Source organism: Orbicella franksi, chromosome 9, assembly GCF_964199315.1.
Source record: "Orbicella franksi chromosome 9, jaOrbFran1.1, whole genome shotgun sequence".
Classification (NCBI taxonomy): domain Eukaryota; kingdom Metazoa; phylum Cnidaria; class Anthozoa; order Scleractinia; family Merulinidae; genus Orbicella; species Orbicella franksi.
Genome location: NC_138153.1, coordinates 3,262,894 through 3,279,484, shown reverse-complemented (window position 1 = coordinate 3,279,484; position 16,591 = coordinate 3,262,894). Strand labels below are relative to the sequence as shown.

At 39.2% G+C, this 16,591-nt stretch overlaps 2 protein-coding genes across 2 annotated transcripts in view; one reads left to right on the top strand and one right to left on the bottom strand.

The window, feature by feature from the left end:
* LOC145497267 (leucine--tRNA ligase, cytoplasmic-like) overlaps positions 1 to 16,591 on the top strand; it is a 41,699-nt gene that overhangs the window by 10,179 nt on the left and 14,929 nt on the right. Inside the window, exons 20-26 of the mRNA XM_081477093.1 lie at positions 408 to 490; positions 2,389 to 2,527; positions 4,876 to 4,965; positions 15,351 to 15,479; positions 15,769 to 15,820; positions 15,979 to 16,042; positions 16,414 to 16,526. Coding sequence (XP_081333219.1) covers positions 408 to 490; positions 2,389 to 2,527; positions 4,876 to 4,965; positions 15,351 to 15,479; positions 15,769 to 15,820; positions 15,979 to 16,042; positions 16,414 to 16,526 — 670 coding nt within the window. The remainder of the gene's footprint in view (positions 1 to 407; positions 491 to 2,388; positions 2,528 to 4,875; positions 4,966 to 15,350; positions 15,480 to 15,768; positions 15,821 to 15,978; positions 16,043 to 16,413; positions 16,527 to 16,591) is intronic.
* On the bottom strand, positions 4,975 to 9,921 carry LOC145497260 (octopamine receptor beta-2R-like). Its single transcript, XM_081477084.1, has 2 exons — positions 8,150 to 9,921; positions 4,975 to 8,073 (listed from the first exon to the last, which is right to left on the bottom strand). The coding sequence occupies exon 2, from the start codon at positions 7,869 to 7,871 to the stop codon at positions 6,771 to 6,773; it is 1,101 nt and encodes a 366-aa protein (XP_081333210.1). The 5' UTR covers positions 7,872 to 8,073; positions 8,150 to 9,921; the 3' UTR covers positions 4,975 to 6,770.

Genomic DNA, 16,591 nt, shown 5'->3' with positions numbered 1-16,591 from the left:
ATGGAAGGTTTACTTTGCCGGCTATGAAATCAATGGACATGCTTAAAAATTCACAGCAATGATGATGGTTTTAATTTGAACTGAAGGCTGCTCAAGTTGTCTTCTGAGACGTTTAACCAATGGATCCTTCTGAGCTGTGAAGGGACGTGAGTTGACGTTAGGAGCTAAATTACGTGACTGTTGTAACAGCGTTGCGTTACCATCAGTGTTACAGTTGGTTTATGGAAGTGTCTCGATAACGAAATAAGTAACAGAATCAGGCTAAAAGTAGAGAAGCTGGCAATAATGTCTAAACTTCTGTTTAAGATTTTTGTGAAGTTTTTCTTGTTACCACAATGGAAAATGTGTGATTGTAAAGATGTAGGATCTAGCGTCACTCAAATACCTGGCGTGGTTTTATTTTTAAGATATGCTGAGGAAACCAGGCGGAACTTTGAGGCCACATTAGACTGGATTCAGGAGCATGCGTGTTCGAGGTCTTATGGTCTTGGTGAGTTTCTGATGACTGATTAGGAATTATCAACTGTAATGAAGGCTTCTGTGTTGATACTACGGCTTGGTCTTGTGATATGCGCAGATTTTACCAAAGGAGTCTTTTTTGCAAGTCTTTGCAAGTTTTGTGACTTTTCGGTGAGGTTATTTGTTTACATCGTTTTTCCTTCTGTTTTAAACGTGAGGAATCTCAAACAACACAAAGCACAAGAACTTAAAACGCTTTTATACCAGAAAAAGTGATACTTCGGTTAACTTTTAATCTGGGGTTAGCGTTAACCGGCTTCTGAACAACCCGGCCCGGGACTCCGACCGTGACTTGGAATGCGCGTGTTTTTCCGCGCTCGGCAGCGTTCCCATAATGCTGCTTCCAACTCTGATTGGTTCATTTCGTTCAGTGTTAACGTTTGCTGTGATTGGTCAGATCCGAGAACTATATTTGTGTGATCTCCGGCTGGGAAAGTCACCATTCTTCGCAGTCAGGCTTTTGACAATGTACTTACTGTTGAAAGATGAAAGACATACCAAGGTGAAAATATCTTGGAGCACAGCGTCGGGATTTTTTTTGTAATGAGATGAAAGAAAGAATTTTCCTTTAAGCTATAAATAGGAAACATTAAGCTTCCCTAGAAAGACAGGGACAACCAACGACAGTTTGCTCTCATATGCTTTAATTAAGCCATCTGGTGTAATTTTAAAGCTCTAGAGACTAATTTTAGGCTATGCTATAGAATTTTTTTCTATTCGGCTATTCTAGGGAAACTTCTAGAATTTATTAGCATATAGGTCTTTTGTCCATTTCCCGAAAACCTCAGGTCTTTCTGCCTTTCCAAATCTATGGTTATCTGCTATCCATATCCAACGCGCGTTTGTAGAATAATTGTTGAAAGTATTCCTAAGGTGTGGTGTATTTTGACCCCGCTATTTTTGTTTTGTTTTGTTTTGTTTTTTGAGCGAATGCAGCTTTTTCGTCTTTCATTATCTTCAAGTGCAGACAGCACGAGGGTTTTGTCTAGAAGTGCTGTCTGGTTTGGCCTGAGCTTAAGCAAGTGATAATAAATCTGAAAAACGTGTTTGGGGCAGGTGTTGCTTGATGTCGCCGATATTAAAGCTGCAGAAAAAAAATCTAATTTAGCCACGGATCTTCTCGGAAGTGAAATTTCAGCCAAATACTGTCAACTCTAGTACCATTTTAAGTATAATGCACACTTATATGGTCACTTAGTGCATTTGCATACTTTCTAGACTGAGAAATTGAAAGACAAAACTTGCCGGCTAAGACTGCCACAGTTATCATCTCTAAATATCTCTCAGACAACAAGTAGTGCCGCTAATATCAGATATTAATTACACACACGCAAATGAAACATTTGCAAATAAGTTTCCACAAAATTTATGGGGATGTTCAATGCGTTTTAATGGGCTTTTTCACTTATCAACAATCAATGAACAATGTTTCAAACTTCTCCACCCTAAATGAAACGCTCGACTCTGAATATAGGGCCATATCAGATATTGTTAATCCATGTCATATCACCTTTGTCGCAAGAGTTCAAGAACAATTACTGATTCTGCGATTTCAAACAAAGCGTCCGAAATATGCTGAATTTGTCCCAGATTTTACAATGCATCTATGATATCAACGTGCCAGAATATTCTCTGGATTAAAGTACTCAAGTCTAATATAATCCATATCATGCGATGACAGCCGTTTGCAAGCTCTTCATGGAGCATGTTGCGAGCGCGCGTCAATCGCCAAATCTGCGTGGGCGGTGAGTTGTCCACGCGGGTCTCGTGCTGGCTTCGCGTTCTACTAAAAACCTTGCAAAATGATCGTCTTTCGCGCAGATTAGTAGATAACGTAATTTTATTTCTTTTGTACTGTTACTTCGACAGGAACTCGCCTTCCTTGGGATGAACAATATTTAATTGAGTCCCTTTCCGATTCCACCATCTACAACGCCTACTACACAGTAGCCCACCTGCTACAGGAAGGATCCTTTGACGGCTCCGCCGGCGGGCCCCTGGGAATAAGGTACTGCTTACTTGCTGGTGTGCAAGTTTGCTACAACGAACATGGCAGTCACAACCGGCCACTAGACGGTTTTCGAGTGGTAAAGCAAGCGTTGTCTTGAATAGCATTGCTTTTCACTTTGGGAAACTCCTAAATATCACGTTTCAATTTTTGTCATAGCTGTTAATGTAAAAACAGCGGGTCAACACGCAGTTTAGGAGAAACATGCTGAGTTGGATTGGCCCTTTTATCATCAGCATAAAGTAGTGTATCCTGTCTTAACAGCTTGCACAAGCCGAATGATGGTACTAAATGGCTGGAGGGCGTAAACAGATCTGTTTTGTAGGATTAATGGTTTAGTCGAATTTCGATTACCTCAAACGCAAAGACGATCGATTTAATAATAACGTGTTCGTGAAAAACGGTTGTGTTTTTGACTCTGTACGCTTTTATTTCTGGTAAATTGCGTGCACGCTTCCCATCTTTTCCTCAGATCTTACTCACCAGCGGAAATTTGTTTGTTATGCAAGTCAAACGGTGTAAAGAAAAAAAGAAACTTTTTTCTCCTTGCGTAACAGCTACCCTCAGGAAACTGAGATAGAGACTTCTCGTACTTGAATTTCGTTTAAGCTTGTTGTGTTTCCCCGCGTTATCTGTAATGATTGTTTATTTGAAAGTCTGTCCACTTCACAAGAAACGAAATTTCCATAAAACATCTGGTGTTGCTCAATTTGTGTCTTAACGATAAGAGAGCAGATCCGGTACAAGTCAGATATCATTAATCCCACAAGACCCAAGTGATACATAAGCTAATATCTTGTTGCCATGTCAATACATTGGTAAAGCGGACATTTTCTTGAGTGATGTGCAATTTATGTTGTACAATCAGTAAGGAACAATCGGTGTCTAAAACTAGGGGTTAAAAAACGCTTATGGTCTTCAATATGTTTTTTTTGGACCGCGGTGATCTAAATATTAACAAAGAATAGGTAGATAACTGTGAAAGGAATTTCGTAAATGTGTCTAATGCTACAGATGAAATCGTACAGTGCTTTCATTCCCATTGAAAAATTGTTAATCATGTTTTAACTTGGTGCCGAAACGACAAGCAAATACACCAACTGTGTTGTATTCATTTAATGCTGATTTTGTTTCGTCCTGTTGTCGGCCGCGTTTACATTTTTGCTTTTAAGGGTTCCTAAGTTTAGGGCTGAAAATACAGATAAATTTATTGTGCAAAACACTGAATAAATAAACAGGCAGTTAGCATTTGGAAGAACTGTTTAAAAGCTTTCATTTAAATGCTCACGCATGGATGTTCTTAAAAATCTTTTCTTTCGTTGTGGACTTCTGGTTTTAACGCAAATGTAAGCGTTTACCCATCTTGTACAGCATAATGAACAGTACCATATGAAAGGACTGCTCAATAGCTTTCATTTAATGGGCCACACACTAGGGTTTTTTTAAAAGTCTTCTCTTTCGTTGTGGACGTCTGGCTTTATCGCAAACGTAGACATTAAAACACCTTTTTCAGCATAATACACAGTACCATATGGAAGTACCGTTTAATGGCTTTCTTTTCAATGGTTGCACATTGTAGGCTTATCCAGAGATCTAGACTGAAAGCATAATAAACAATTCCACATGAAAATACTGCGAAAAAGCTTCCATTTGAATGGTCACTCACTATGGCGTCATCCAGAGACTTTAAGTTAGAACCGCCTTATAAAACATAATTAATAGTACCACACGAAAATACTGCTAAAAAGCTTTCATTTGAATGGTCACACTCCATGGTTTCATCACAGACTTAAAGCTAGAACCACCTTGTGAAGCATATAATTACAATACTGCTAAAAAAAAGCTTTCATTTGAATGTTCACACTCTATGGTCTCACCCACAGACTTAAAATTAAGGATAATTAACAGTGCCGCATGAAAATACTGCTAAAAAGTTTTTATTTAGGTATTTACATATAAGGTTTGTAAAAGTTTGAGCTACATAAATTGCTTGAATGTGACTCTAAAAGTGAAAGTGGATTATCTTTGGCCCCCTATCGAAAACACTTTTTTACTTGTTTCTCGCCTTATGGTTCTTCGGTTTTCAAATAAGTGGTTTTATAGCAATCCCTTAATATTTCGTGATCAGTGTTATTAAAGAAATGAAAAAAACAAATAAAACAAATACAAAGTTAAACGAAACAGCAAAAACCATCTTTCAAAACACGTTATCTTGTACTCGATGGTGTTAATTTATCTATTTATTTAATTATTTATTTATTTATTTATTTATTTATTTATGTAACTATGTATTTATGTAATTATTCATTTGTTTATTTTTTCTTTTTTTTGAATTATTATTTTTTTAGGGCAGAACAAATGACCCGAGAAGTATGGGATTTTGTGTTCTTTAAAGATGCTCCTTTCCCCAACACAGACATCCCAGCAGACAAACTGAAGTAAGTATAAAACACAGCCCGGTACAGTCTGTTAGTAATTACGATTACGTGTGGTAGTTTGCAGCAGTAACTTGTTTATAGCGCGTAACGATCGCAGTTTGTGATTATATTAAACGCGCGTACAGGTCAGTCGAGTTCAAACAGCATGAGGTCACAACCGTTCCTTCCTTTCAAGTTTTATTTTACGTTTCAGTTTTTGTTACGCTGGGAAGTAATGCGTAAGTCTTATGGACTTACCACTCCTTTTGTAGGTTCACCGCTCATCTATGATTTAAACAAAATTATGTCTTTATTTATAAAGCTCAAGGCAAGCGCCAAGCGGTATCCATTGGAGATAAATATAAAGAATCGGAAGATAATTATCTCTTTTTATAGACAATCATCTTTGGTTTCGCGCTTAAAAGAGCATTACGTTTATTATTTCGCGTTAGGCGATTGTAATCTCTTTTATGTTCGCAGTCTTAAATTTCCGCCGAAGGGAAAAAGTAAAAGTGATGGAAGTAACGGCTTTCTTTTCTGCGGCTTTTTTCCGACAATTACGCTGATGTCGCTGATCATTTATTTTCATGCCGCGTATGCTGGGAATTTTAATTCGATACAAAATGGCCATGTGAACGTAATTACTTATGTTATCTGTAAATTCCACGGCTGATTTTCCGCAGGCTTTTATTCTGCTGTGTTTTAAAACGTTCCCTCGATAACTGTAATAACAGCACTTATCTGCTTCCACTCGCCCGGGGTGCAAGGAAAATTGGACAAGTTTTCTGTTCTAGTAATGTGTTCTTTATATTCTTGTACATGTGCTATAATACTTTAAAGTCTTTAAAATATACGGCTTAAAATCCTTCCTCTATCAGCTTGTTGTAGAAGCTTCGTTTGCCAAATCATAGTTATTCTTTTAAATTCCGTGTAATTTATATCCATATGTTTTTTATGTTTACGTGTAATATATATCGGCCTTACCGTGAAAATTTATTGATGCGATTTTGTTTCCATACTTCCGCAAAAGGAATACCATTTAAATTCTACAAGGCACATTTATATTTGACTGGATTATCCTTCCGACATATTCTGGCAGTATTTGTTATGTGGGAACATAATTAAATTTCCTTTTAAAACAAGGCTAACGCGCTTACTTAGATTTGGTTTTAAATACTGTGTGGTATTTCTGTAGTTTCCTTCGTAACTGTGTTTAATCGCATGTGCAAATTAGGTAAAGGATTTATCCCATTTTCTCGGACGTTCCAAACTAAGCGTTATTTTAAGTGCCTTCCTCAGCAAACAAGGAATTCTGCCAATTTAAGTTGCCGTTTTTCATGACAAAGAAAGGTTTTTAAGTCTTTACACAGCTAATGAAAGTATTTTGTGAGATCTAAAATATAGTTCTTTGCAAATAGCGGCAAGCTTTGTTCTTTCAGGTGGCATATAAATTAGGCTGACCTAGAAACCTGCTAAAATAAGCCTGCGACCCTGTTAAGCCCTTGACAAATCCAGCTTGTGTTCATTTGCTTGTAAATGGCGCCCTAAATCTATTCCACAGGCGTGGAATTCGCTAGCTTCGGTTTATAATAGAACAGAGATTTCATCGTTGAGTGAATGAATCGATAATTTAAACTAAAGAGAGAAAGCAGGGAACTCTAAAAATAGCCCGACCAAGCCCCTTTGCGCCAAAAGTCAAATGATTAGTTCCGTCCTGGTGAAACCACTTTAAATTGTTTATAATTCAGTGGTCAGTGCTCTTAATTCAAGCCATGAAACAGCCACTCGTAGCGTTCTTTCGCAGTACTATCGTTTCATTATAAGGGTTAAGCGATTGCTTTTGTCGAGTCACCGAGAGCACTCTGTTCCACGCTGAAGAACGCAGTGAGCGTTGTACTCGCCCGGCTCTCGCTTCTTACTTTGTCTTTTTTACAAAACACGCAAAGTAGCGCTTCTCTGAAGTCTCTCTTTCCAAGAACGAACAGCAATGGATTAGCCAACGAGGTGAAAAATCTGGCATAGTAGTAAAATACATATTGCACCCAAACCGGCGGAAAAAAATCTTCGTGGCTTAGCCGTTCTTGAAAGCTCAAGATGAAATAAGGAAGCCAGCAAATAATAAACACGATTAACATCGCCAGGAAGATTGCGGCGGTTTTTTGTTGCGCACTGTTCTGACTGTTTCGCGAGTTGGATTTTCCGTTCGGTGACTGTGCAGGGTCCGAAGGGCTATGATATCGCCAAATTTGTTTCTCGTGGTACCTTACTGTGGTGAAAATGCGAGCATAGATGAAGGCCATCACAAAAAGTGGCACTGCGAAAAATAGTGCAAAAACGCTCAGGTCGAATATCATCTGAGCTTTATACGCGTGTTCTTCCTCGTCTTCGTTCATGTTAACGTTTGCGCGCCAAGATAGTTGAATAAGAGGTACGAACGCGGCTGCGCTCCACGCGAGGGTTGTTAGCGCGAAGAAAACTTTCCTTGTGACGATGTTGTGGTATCGCATAGCGTGGGCTATTGCGATGTAGCGGTCGACGGACACAAGCAAAATATGTAGCACTGTAGATACAGAGATAAACTGCCATATTAAAAGTGAAATGGGGCAGATCGTGTTGTCTTTGATAGCTGAGCACCAGATTTGCACAGGAATTCCAACCAAACCTGCGAGGAGGTCACTGGCGGCAAGGCTTACAAGGAAGGAATTAGTGACAGTTCTGAGGGAGCGGTTGCGAATGAAGAGGATTATGACGGTCAAGTTGACGGCGATGATAAAAATTGCCAGAACGATAGGGTATGTGTCGAATTCTGCGCTAAAACCGAGGTCTTCTTCTCCTGAAAATCCACCGCTGCCAGAAAAGTCCTCGTCGTCCGTATTGTTGTTGGGGTAATTGTCATCTTCCCCCGTGGCTTGTGTTGTGTTTTCCATGGTTAATAGTGCCGAGAGCGATGACTTGACAACCAACTGCTCGTGCGGAACTTCTCGCAGCGATATCAGCACTGCTCCATTTAGCTGAATACGACAAGTGTTTTTTCAATTACATACAGTCGTGTGAAGATTTCGTCGAGGTTTTGAGCGAGATTGTTCTCCTGCGGGCGTCTTTCCCCTGACGAGCGACGTAGGGCATCCGCTGTAAAAAAAGTTTCCCAAAAATTAAAACTGTTCAAAAAATTCCAAAAAGGTTGAGCTCGGCTTTAGGTACCTACCTCGCTAAAAGCAACGCAAAGATGTCTGGTGGCGAACACAACGCGCAATATGTTAGTGCTTCCGTTCTTTGCTATTTTGCGTGTGTTAACCTAGCTAACACAAGTGTTAATACTCTATCTCCGAGTAGAAAGGCTCAAATTGCGGCTAGTCAGTGAGACTGCTTGTTGCCTGTAACTGATATGACACAGAATAGGCCGAGGAGAGACACTTGTCTTTTTGACATATCCTGGGGGCTATTTTTGTCCTGACAGCTCCATTTATTATGACAAATTTGCGATCTTTATGGATAGTGAATTAAAGTGGTATTGTTTTTTATTTTATTTTCAAACATTTGATTTTCAGTGAGCGATTTTCTAGCATCTTTATTTGTTTTCTGTGCACTTTCGGAAAACTGCAAATCTAGAAAACAATCATCATTTTGATGGTAAACTTCCTCTCATTAACTCGATTCATTTTGAATTTTGCGAGATTCTAGTTGTTTGAGATTTCGCATTAACCTCGTAATTGGATTCGTGTGTTTCATATAGTAAAGCCATAATGTGAATACATGCATTTGCATTTTGGCTTTCTCTTACAACAGATGGCTCAAATTAATACCGCCTTCGTCATCCTTTCAAGTTGTGATTCTATTATATAGTGTTATGTTTTTTTTACCTACTCAGACCGGCTCTCTCTGCCTTCCTTAAATTGAATCCTTAAGCAAGATTAAGGCTTTTGGAGGTCGTAATTAATTTTTACCTTTCTTCCTTGCGGCTAGAATATTGTTTAGTCATTGACCAACCTAGTCGTACATTCATTTCCTGGGAAGCGCAATTGAGACATCGATGGGCACGTTTGTGAACGGAGTTCATTTGATCATCATTTGTTAAAAGGTTTTGCGATGTACATGTATATAATTATCGAAATATTGTCATATTTCCAGTTCATCTCGCCTACCTGTTTACGATCCACTGTTCTCTGAAAATTAAAGGTGCCGAAATTTTAGGTGAATACAAACCCACTTTGGCTTCTTGAGCGACTCTAATGTTAGAATCGGATAGTATTCCACAAACACGCAAATAAATCGTCACCAAAACCGTAAAATAGAACTAGATGGCCAGCCGTTCACCGTCAGGTAATCATTAATCTTCAACTATAAACTTCATGAAGATATTATCGGCAAAATTCTGACAGCGTCGAATGACAGCCACAAGCGTTGACTGAAGTCACCGGCGTAAAAAATGAAGTTATGTCCCTAGATTAAAATGCAGTTTTGTCACATAAATTTTTTTTTCATTCGTTAGTAATCCAAAACTGACGACCGGTCGAATTAAAACGAGCTGTACCTTTGTGATAAGCGTAGGTAGATGTGTTTTCCTGAAATGCTGTTATGGGTAAATCTTGTATTCATTTCTATGTATGACGTTGCGCACTTTAATCTAGTCTTCCGTAAACACTTCGCTGAGTGCTGTTGATTTTTTTGGTGTCGTCCGCTCACACTCGCGGCTCCCCGAGGGACGAAACTCATTACTTTTGTGTAATGGCTTAGAAATAACTGTGAAATGGAACTGTAATTAACAAAAGAAGTAGGCTTGTTGAAGTTTCAGGAAAGACAAGTGTCATTAACATTCGTGTGAATGAGTCTGAATTGACAAGAAGTTTCACAAGTAATCAATGGTGGTTGGGCTGCAACAATAAACTAAAGACGAATTATTTTTAAAAGGTCATCGCTAGGTTTGTACGCAGCCGTTGAAGGCGGATTTTCACGAAACCCCCAGAATTCTTTATCCCACGGAAGACATTGACAACTTTTTTTGCTTTTTTTTTTTTAGCTTCTTTACTTTTTGATTACTCGGCTTTTTTTTTCGGAAATGCCTCGATGAAGGTGACTTGACGTAGTTAATGTCGAAAGTGTCTGGATTACCGGACGGGGAGGGGGGGGGGGGGAGTTGGGTGGGCGAACGAGGTTTTGCAGAGCACACTTTCTAAAAGTTATTGCTCAAGGCCCAGTATTTTTGGTAAGCGTATGATATTTAGATCTAGATTTCCCGTGGTTTACAAAACAGTAATTCAAGTGTCTTGGCGCGCTATCCTTATCTTCCTTTCAGAATCTTTTGCCCCTCTCCCCCCCCCCCCCCCTCCCGTCCCCGTCTTCCTCCTCCGTGTTGTCAGCACTTTCTACGAAAGGAAGCGCGTCGCGTCACATCTTCTCTGGAACGAATGTTAATTTTTGTCTCCTAGCTCTTAAAGGTAATTTAATATTGGCTTTTAGCCATTTCGCCTGTTGGGCTGCTTTTAATTCAGCTTTCAAACTATCAAAGTTCGAGACAAAATAAATTGAAATTCTTCATGTAACATTTGATGAACACACCAGCGGCCTCTGTTGCTCAAGGCCATGTTTTTGGTTTATACGTGCGTGTTTACTGTTGTTTTTCTTGAAGCGTGCGAGGAAACTGCACAGAGATGACTGTAAAAATCATCGTTGATCACCAGGAACAATAAAATTATTTCAAAAGTGCATTAATGTGTATGATACACGTGCTTAGTGCGGTGCAGTTCCATTGTGTTTTTTGTGTATATCAATTATTTCAAGAAAAAAAGTCCTCTAGTCGCACGACTATGAAGAAACTTAAATCCGGCTTAACCACTGTATTTTCTACATTCATATTCCTTAGTTTTCTCATGTTTTTAGCGATTCAGCCTTTCCTATTGGCGTCAGTTGTGCCAAAACAAGAAAACAGTCATGTTAAACTTGTTTGTGGTCCGGCTTCACGAAGCTCCTTATAGCGAAAAGTTCGTTATATCGCGAGTTTCTTTCTATCGCGCGATGTTCGTTTTATCGCAACCTGAGTTTCGTTATATCGCGAGATTCCTCCTATTACAACGGTTTTTTCGTTATGTCACAAGATATTTTATATCAGGATATAAATGTAAAGCACGTTTCTCTACAAGATGTTCAAACGACAAATGGTGATCACAAAATTTGTAATGACCGATAGAAATTATAAACAAAACCTATAAGAAAAAGAAAGTTACTGTTTGTTCGTAACTGATTAAAAGATGAAGTATGAAGTGATTGCGTTATTCACCTGTGTAAAAAGCTTGGCAACATCTGTCAGTGGTAAAATGGTTGCCTTTTTTTTCTCGTTCTGAACTGCTTGCGTGAATAGTCCTGAAAACAGATTTAAAACTGAACGTTTTTCCTTGCTTTCTTTGGCCCCTCTCGTTGTTTCGTGAGATTCGGAACCTTCCTTTTTATTCAGCAGTCGTTTTATTTTTATCTTGACAGCGTCTGTCCGCATTTTATGATAAGTGTGCTCCCTTGACCTGTGCAATAACATTTGTATTTAACGGAAAGCTGTTTCCATTTCTATGTTGTTATTGACTGTTTCCTTATTCTTCCCTTTCTTATTCTTGTTTGTTGGCTGTGCTTCTACGTGCAGTTTAAGCTGTATCTTCGTTTTAATTTTCCAAGTAAAATAAACATTGCAAAGCCGCACCTGCTAAAAGTTTCCAGCAACTTTTGTCTTACTTACCTGATCAAGTCTGCACCAAAACGCTTCCCTGCTAACTACACAAAACGTTTTCTTCCTTAATAAGATTTCGCGCTATTAATTTTCTCATTTTTGTCATCGTTTCCTTCCTCTTTTGTTTACAATAGATTCGTTTGTGCACCTGTGAACGGAGCTCAAAATATCATTTGCGGCATATGCTCAGCTTCACGTTGCCTTTCTCTTTCGTAATTAGTATTGAAAGTATTTGGTATACGAAAGAGCTGTCTTTTAAAACGCTCTACTCAGCTTGCCTGGGAGCCTTTGTCTCCGGGACCCTGTGAGGTGTATAATTACGCTGAACTGTCAAGACAAAAGGCCAGTTCCCGCTGCGTCAAAATCACCAAACAGATTGCAATAACAACGAAACAATGTGCACAAGGAACTGCAATCCTAAATCTTATTAGTTCTGTAACGAAAACCTTCAACAAAAAGGGCGTTTTCTAAAAAGGTGCATACTCACCTACGCGATAAACTGAAATCGAAAACTGCTCCGGTGCTGACGCCTAAGACTTGCGTTCGTTTTATAAATTATTTTGTTTGTGCTTGTATGATGTATGCAAATTCGAGATTTTGGTGAGCCAGTTTAGCGATTGAAGGAAATTGTTTTGTGTTGAGGTGTCGTCTTCCTTTCAAACTTGATAATCAGGCCTTGATAGTGGTAATAATTGTCCTTTTAAGCTGTTGACGTCATTTCTGGTTTGGTAACCTGTGATACTGGCGAGGTAAGATTACTAAAAGCGTTCAGTTGCTTCGTCGTCTTAAGCAACTCAACGTTCTTAAAAACATGTTGTTTGCTTGCAGTTTTATTAAATCTGACAGTTCATCATCACAAATGATCTGTCCATTTCTTTTTTTGTCGTATATTGCGTATGCGGCCTGTCTTCTAGTTGCAACCGTGTCGAGGGATGAATCGAGATGGAGGTTAGCGAAATGTTGGCAACATTTGTTGGCGTGCAGTTCCATATTGCTTGTACTTCACACCGTTTCAAGAAAGAGCAAACTACACGAATCAGGGGCATGTCAAGTTTAATTTTTAAATATGTATTGTTGAATGGACAAAATTTGCAATCAATTTTTAGAGTTGAACTTAATAAATAAACAAGAGTTTTGACGTATAAAAAGTTTTCACTTCTAGAAGGTGCGATAATTATAAACTACACTTATTACCAATGACAAAAAAAGGTCAGTGACTGATTTAATTTCTTTTCCTTTTTGTCATAAATCCATGCAGTTGAAAGTCTGGAAATTCAATACTCATGGACTCTTGCCGCCTCAGCTGAGAGTTTCGTGAAAAAGAAAAAATGTCTACTAAGAGATATCGCAGTGCGGTTTCAATTGCTCCTATCTTTGAAACAAAACACCACATTTCCTTCCTGATAGTGCGTGTATTTTTTCTCCAAACTTCGAGAATGTTTTCATCTATTTTAAGAGCTATAGATTTCGTATCGCGCTTGAACTTTGAAGAGTATATTCTCAACAACAAGTTACAATTTTGATCAAACAACAAGCAAATAGCAGAGAACCAATTTTGCCGAACGTTTGCTTACATTTGATCTCACATGCGGTTTTGACGTGCTAATTTGTAGTAGTTATTTATGTTTTGGTGTCAGCTTCCTCTTAACTTCATAATCAAGAGGCAATAATCAGCTTTTTCAAGTCACTGATGTGTCAGTGAGGTTCCTTTTAATAACTTTTTCTTTTCTCATAACCTGTGATTTATCACCTCACAAAAATCTAATGAAAATCTGTAATCATCCCAGCAAAAAATCATTTTGGGCCGTTCATTAAAATTGGAATCATTAGTATTTGACTTTTTCGGATCACATTTTGATTGTTCTATATATGACAGGCCTGACTTCATGTGACAGTGGGCCCGTTTAATAACTTTGTTGTGATAACCAGTTTAATCATTTCAGGCATGTTCTTATGAAAATCCCTTGCGCTTTCAAAATTGTCAGCAAATATGCCAAATTATGTTAGCCTTGCAGTTTTATTAAAATCGAACAAGTGCCACTGCCATCTTTCTGTTTCATTTCGCGTGTTTTGTTTTTTTCTTTGTTTTGTCTGACTCGTAAAATGTCGCAAACCTTGTTGTGGGACATGCAATTAATATGAAAGCTTGACTGGTAATAGAAAATACCCTTTGGCAAGATATTTGCAGCCTAGCACTTTACATGCGGCTGCGCAAAATAAAGGACTAAAAGTATTACGATAATCAGTCGAGTAAGGCGCGACGAAAGTTTGGTGACCCATTCAACTTGTGTTGTTGTCATGGGCAACTGGCTCTGTTTCCAGTGGCAACTTGTCGGCCTTTGACGTCATTGGCAGCAAAGCGCGCGAAATTGCAGGCGACGATATTGTTACCAATGGAAACAAGGAAAGTTACCCGTGGCGACACCGTAATTTAAGTCCAAAACTTTGTCACCAAAGCTCCGTCGCGCCTTACTCGTCTGATAATCGTAGTAATTTCAAAGTTATATTATAAACAAAAAGCATCTACGTGATGACTCTCTCAAAAAAGTCATGCTAGTGATATTGTTTTGATTTTGGCTGTGTTGATTTTCTGAAGCAAGCGCTAAGCTTGGAAAATGCCAACTCGCGGTCGGTAACCAATTAATTTTGACCGTATTTGCAACAGCCCTTTTCACGGTTTATTTTTATTATTTGCATTAGAGTTAAATTCAACGTAGATATCGGACAGAAACTACTAAAGTGCCTGAAAATCCCTGAATAGTATCCTCTTAGGCCCAGTCCACAATACGCCGGAGGAATTTAAAAAACGCACCAATCACCGGTCATTTTGGATTTGTGTTTGAGGAAAACTCGGTCAGGGAAATCACGTGATTATCGTGACGTCATCGTTTTCGAAAAACTCCGTTTTCAAAATGTTTTCCGTCCACACGAAAACGAAAAGCTGGCGGTTTCAAATTCCTCCAGTTTGAAGAGCGTTTTGGTGACGGATTAGTGTGGACGGTAGGCCTAACCGTAGAAATAAAGCTGCGTTTTCAGATTTCTCCGGTTTGAAGAGCGTTTTCGTGCCGGATTAGTGTGGACGGCAGGCCTAACCGTAGAAATAAAGCTGCGTTTTCTGATTTCTCCGGTTTGAAGAGCGTTTTCGTGCCGGATTAATGTGGACGGTAGGCCTAACCGTAGAAATAAAGCTGCGTTTTCAAATTTCTCTGATATAGTGTGGACGCTGCCTTAGAACATAGTTAGAAGTGAGCAGATTGCGTCTTTTGTTAATCTGCCGATACAGATATATTCAAACCGATCTCAGTCATCGTGCGCGTTTTGATGTTGTATCTTTTGTGTTTTTTTCTTTCTCCTGGAGAAAAATAAGCCGCCTACTCCCTTCTGTAAGAAATTCTGTTTCTTGTAGCCGGCAGTTCTCTCGATAGCCTGTTGCTAAATGTGATCTATACTGATTACTTACTCGGCCACTTTGGGAGCGATTCTGCAATTTTTGATGAAACGAAACGAATCAAAATCCCTAAGGGTTCTTAACCAGAAATTACCGAAGATGGCAGGGGCTTTACCGACTGTTTTACAACTTATTTTGTTTTGGTTTCCTCTTTCAAGAACTTAAAAGTGTAGGTTGCCGCTTTCCCTATTAAGAGTCACTGAGATTTTATCCTGGAACCGCTGACAAATGTTACTCTTCTTTTAGCAAACTGCGACAAGAGTTTCAGTACTGGTACCCAGTTGACCTGCGGGTGTCCGGAAAGGATCTGGTACCTAATCACCTGACGTATTTCCTGTACAATCACTGTGCCGTGTGGCCAAAGGAGAAAGACAAGTGAGTGTCACTATCATGGATAAATTCACTGTTTTATACAAGTTGATAAACAAAATCTGTTCATAATGGGTACCTCCATGCCACAATTATACCTGGGTATGATCCCCCCATCCCCCACCCTCCCCTCCTCAGAAAAATGCACTGCTGAGAGAGTTGTACACGTTATCTTCTTGGGAGAGGGGGTGGGGATAAAGTAGGGGGTTACATTTACGAGCAGGCTGGATCATATTTTGTAATAAAAGTATTCTCGAGAGAATTATTTGTTTTTTTTTCCTTTGTTTATTTTCAGGTGGCCACGAAGTGTTCGAGCCAATGGACACTTGCTACTGAACTCTGAAAAGGTATTGACGTGATATTATATCATTTTACTTCCGTGAGTTATTTGCTTTTCCTCTTAAAGAACTTCGGTGAAGTGAACAAACCAAAAATCAATTTAACTGCGAAATTACTTAAGAAGGGAATTCAGTTACTATTTGATATGAAATGTTAATTTTCTTAGATGTCAAAATCTACTGGAAACTTCCTCACTCTGCGGCAAGCTGTGGACAAGTTTTCAGCTGACGGTAAGTTTTCCCTTCCCCTCCCCTGTCAGTGTTTTGTCGGTTCCTCAAAGTCGAACAAAGCCTTACCCGCAGTTCTACTGAACAAAATTTGGTGTCCGGAGGCCAAATACAGACGAACTTAGCACTGTCGACTTAATCTCGAACAAGCTGATCAGTGATGTTTTGGAATGAGAGAAAACCTCGCAAGACGTTCTAGCCATTCACACTGTTGGCTTGTCTCTCCGTCTCTCAATCCTCCTTTCTCCCCATCTCACTACGGCTGATTAACCCTCGCTTTAATGGTCTGTCGCCATACGCTTGTCCTCTCTCCTCTCATCTCCTTTCTACCCCTCCCACTGCGGCTGATTAACCCTCGTTGATGTTCTGATTAGGTATGCGTTTGTCCTTGGCTGATGCTGGAGACACAATGGAAGATGCAAACTTTGTGGAAAAGATGGCTGATGCAGGAATTTTGCGTCTTTTTACATTCCTCGAATGGACTAAGGTCAGAATAAATTCATTTACTTTTAGTAGTTTTACTGATATTTGCTTCAGCTCCCTGTGTAGGTA

Bases quoted from the DNA above. Each gene is read 5' to 3' on its own strand.
- LOC145497260 (XM_081477084.1), bottom strand. From the start codon at position 7,871: ATGGAAAACACAACACAAGCCACGGGGGAAGATGACAATTACCCCAAC.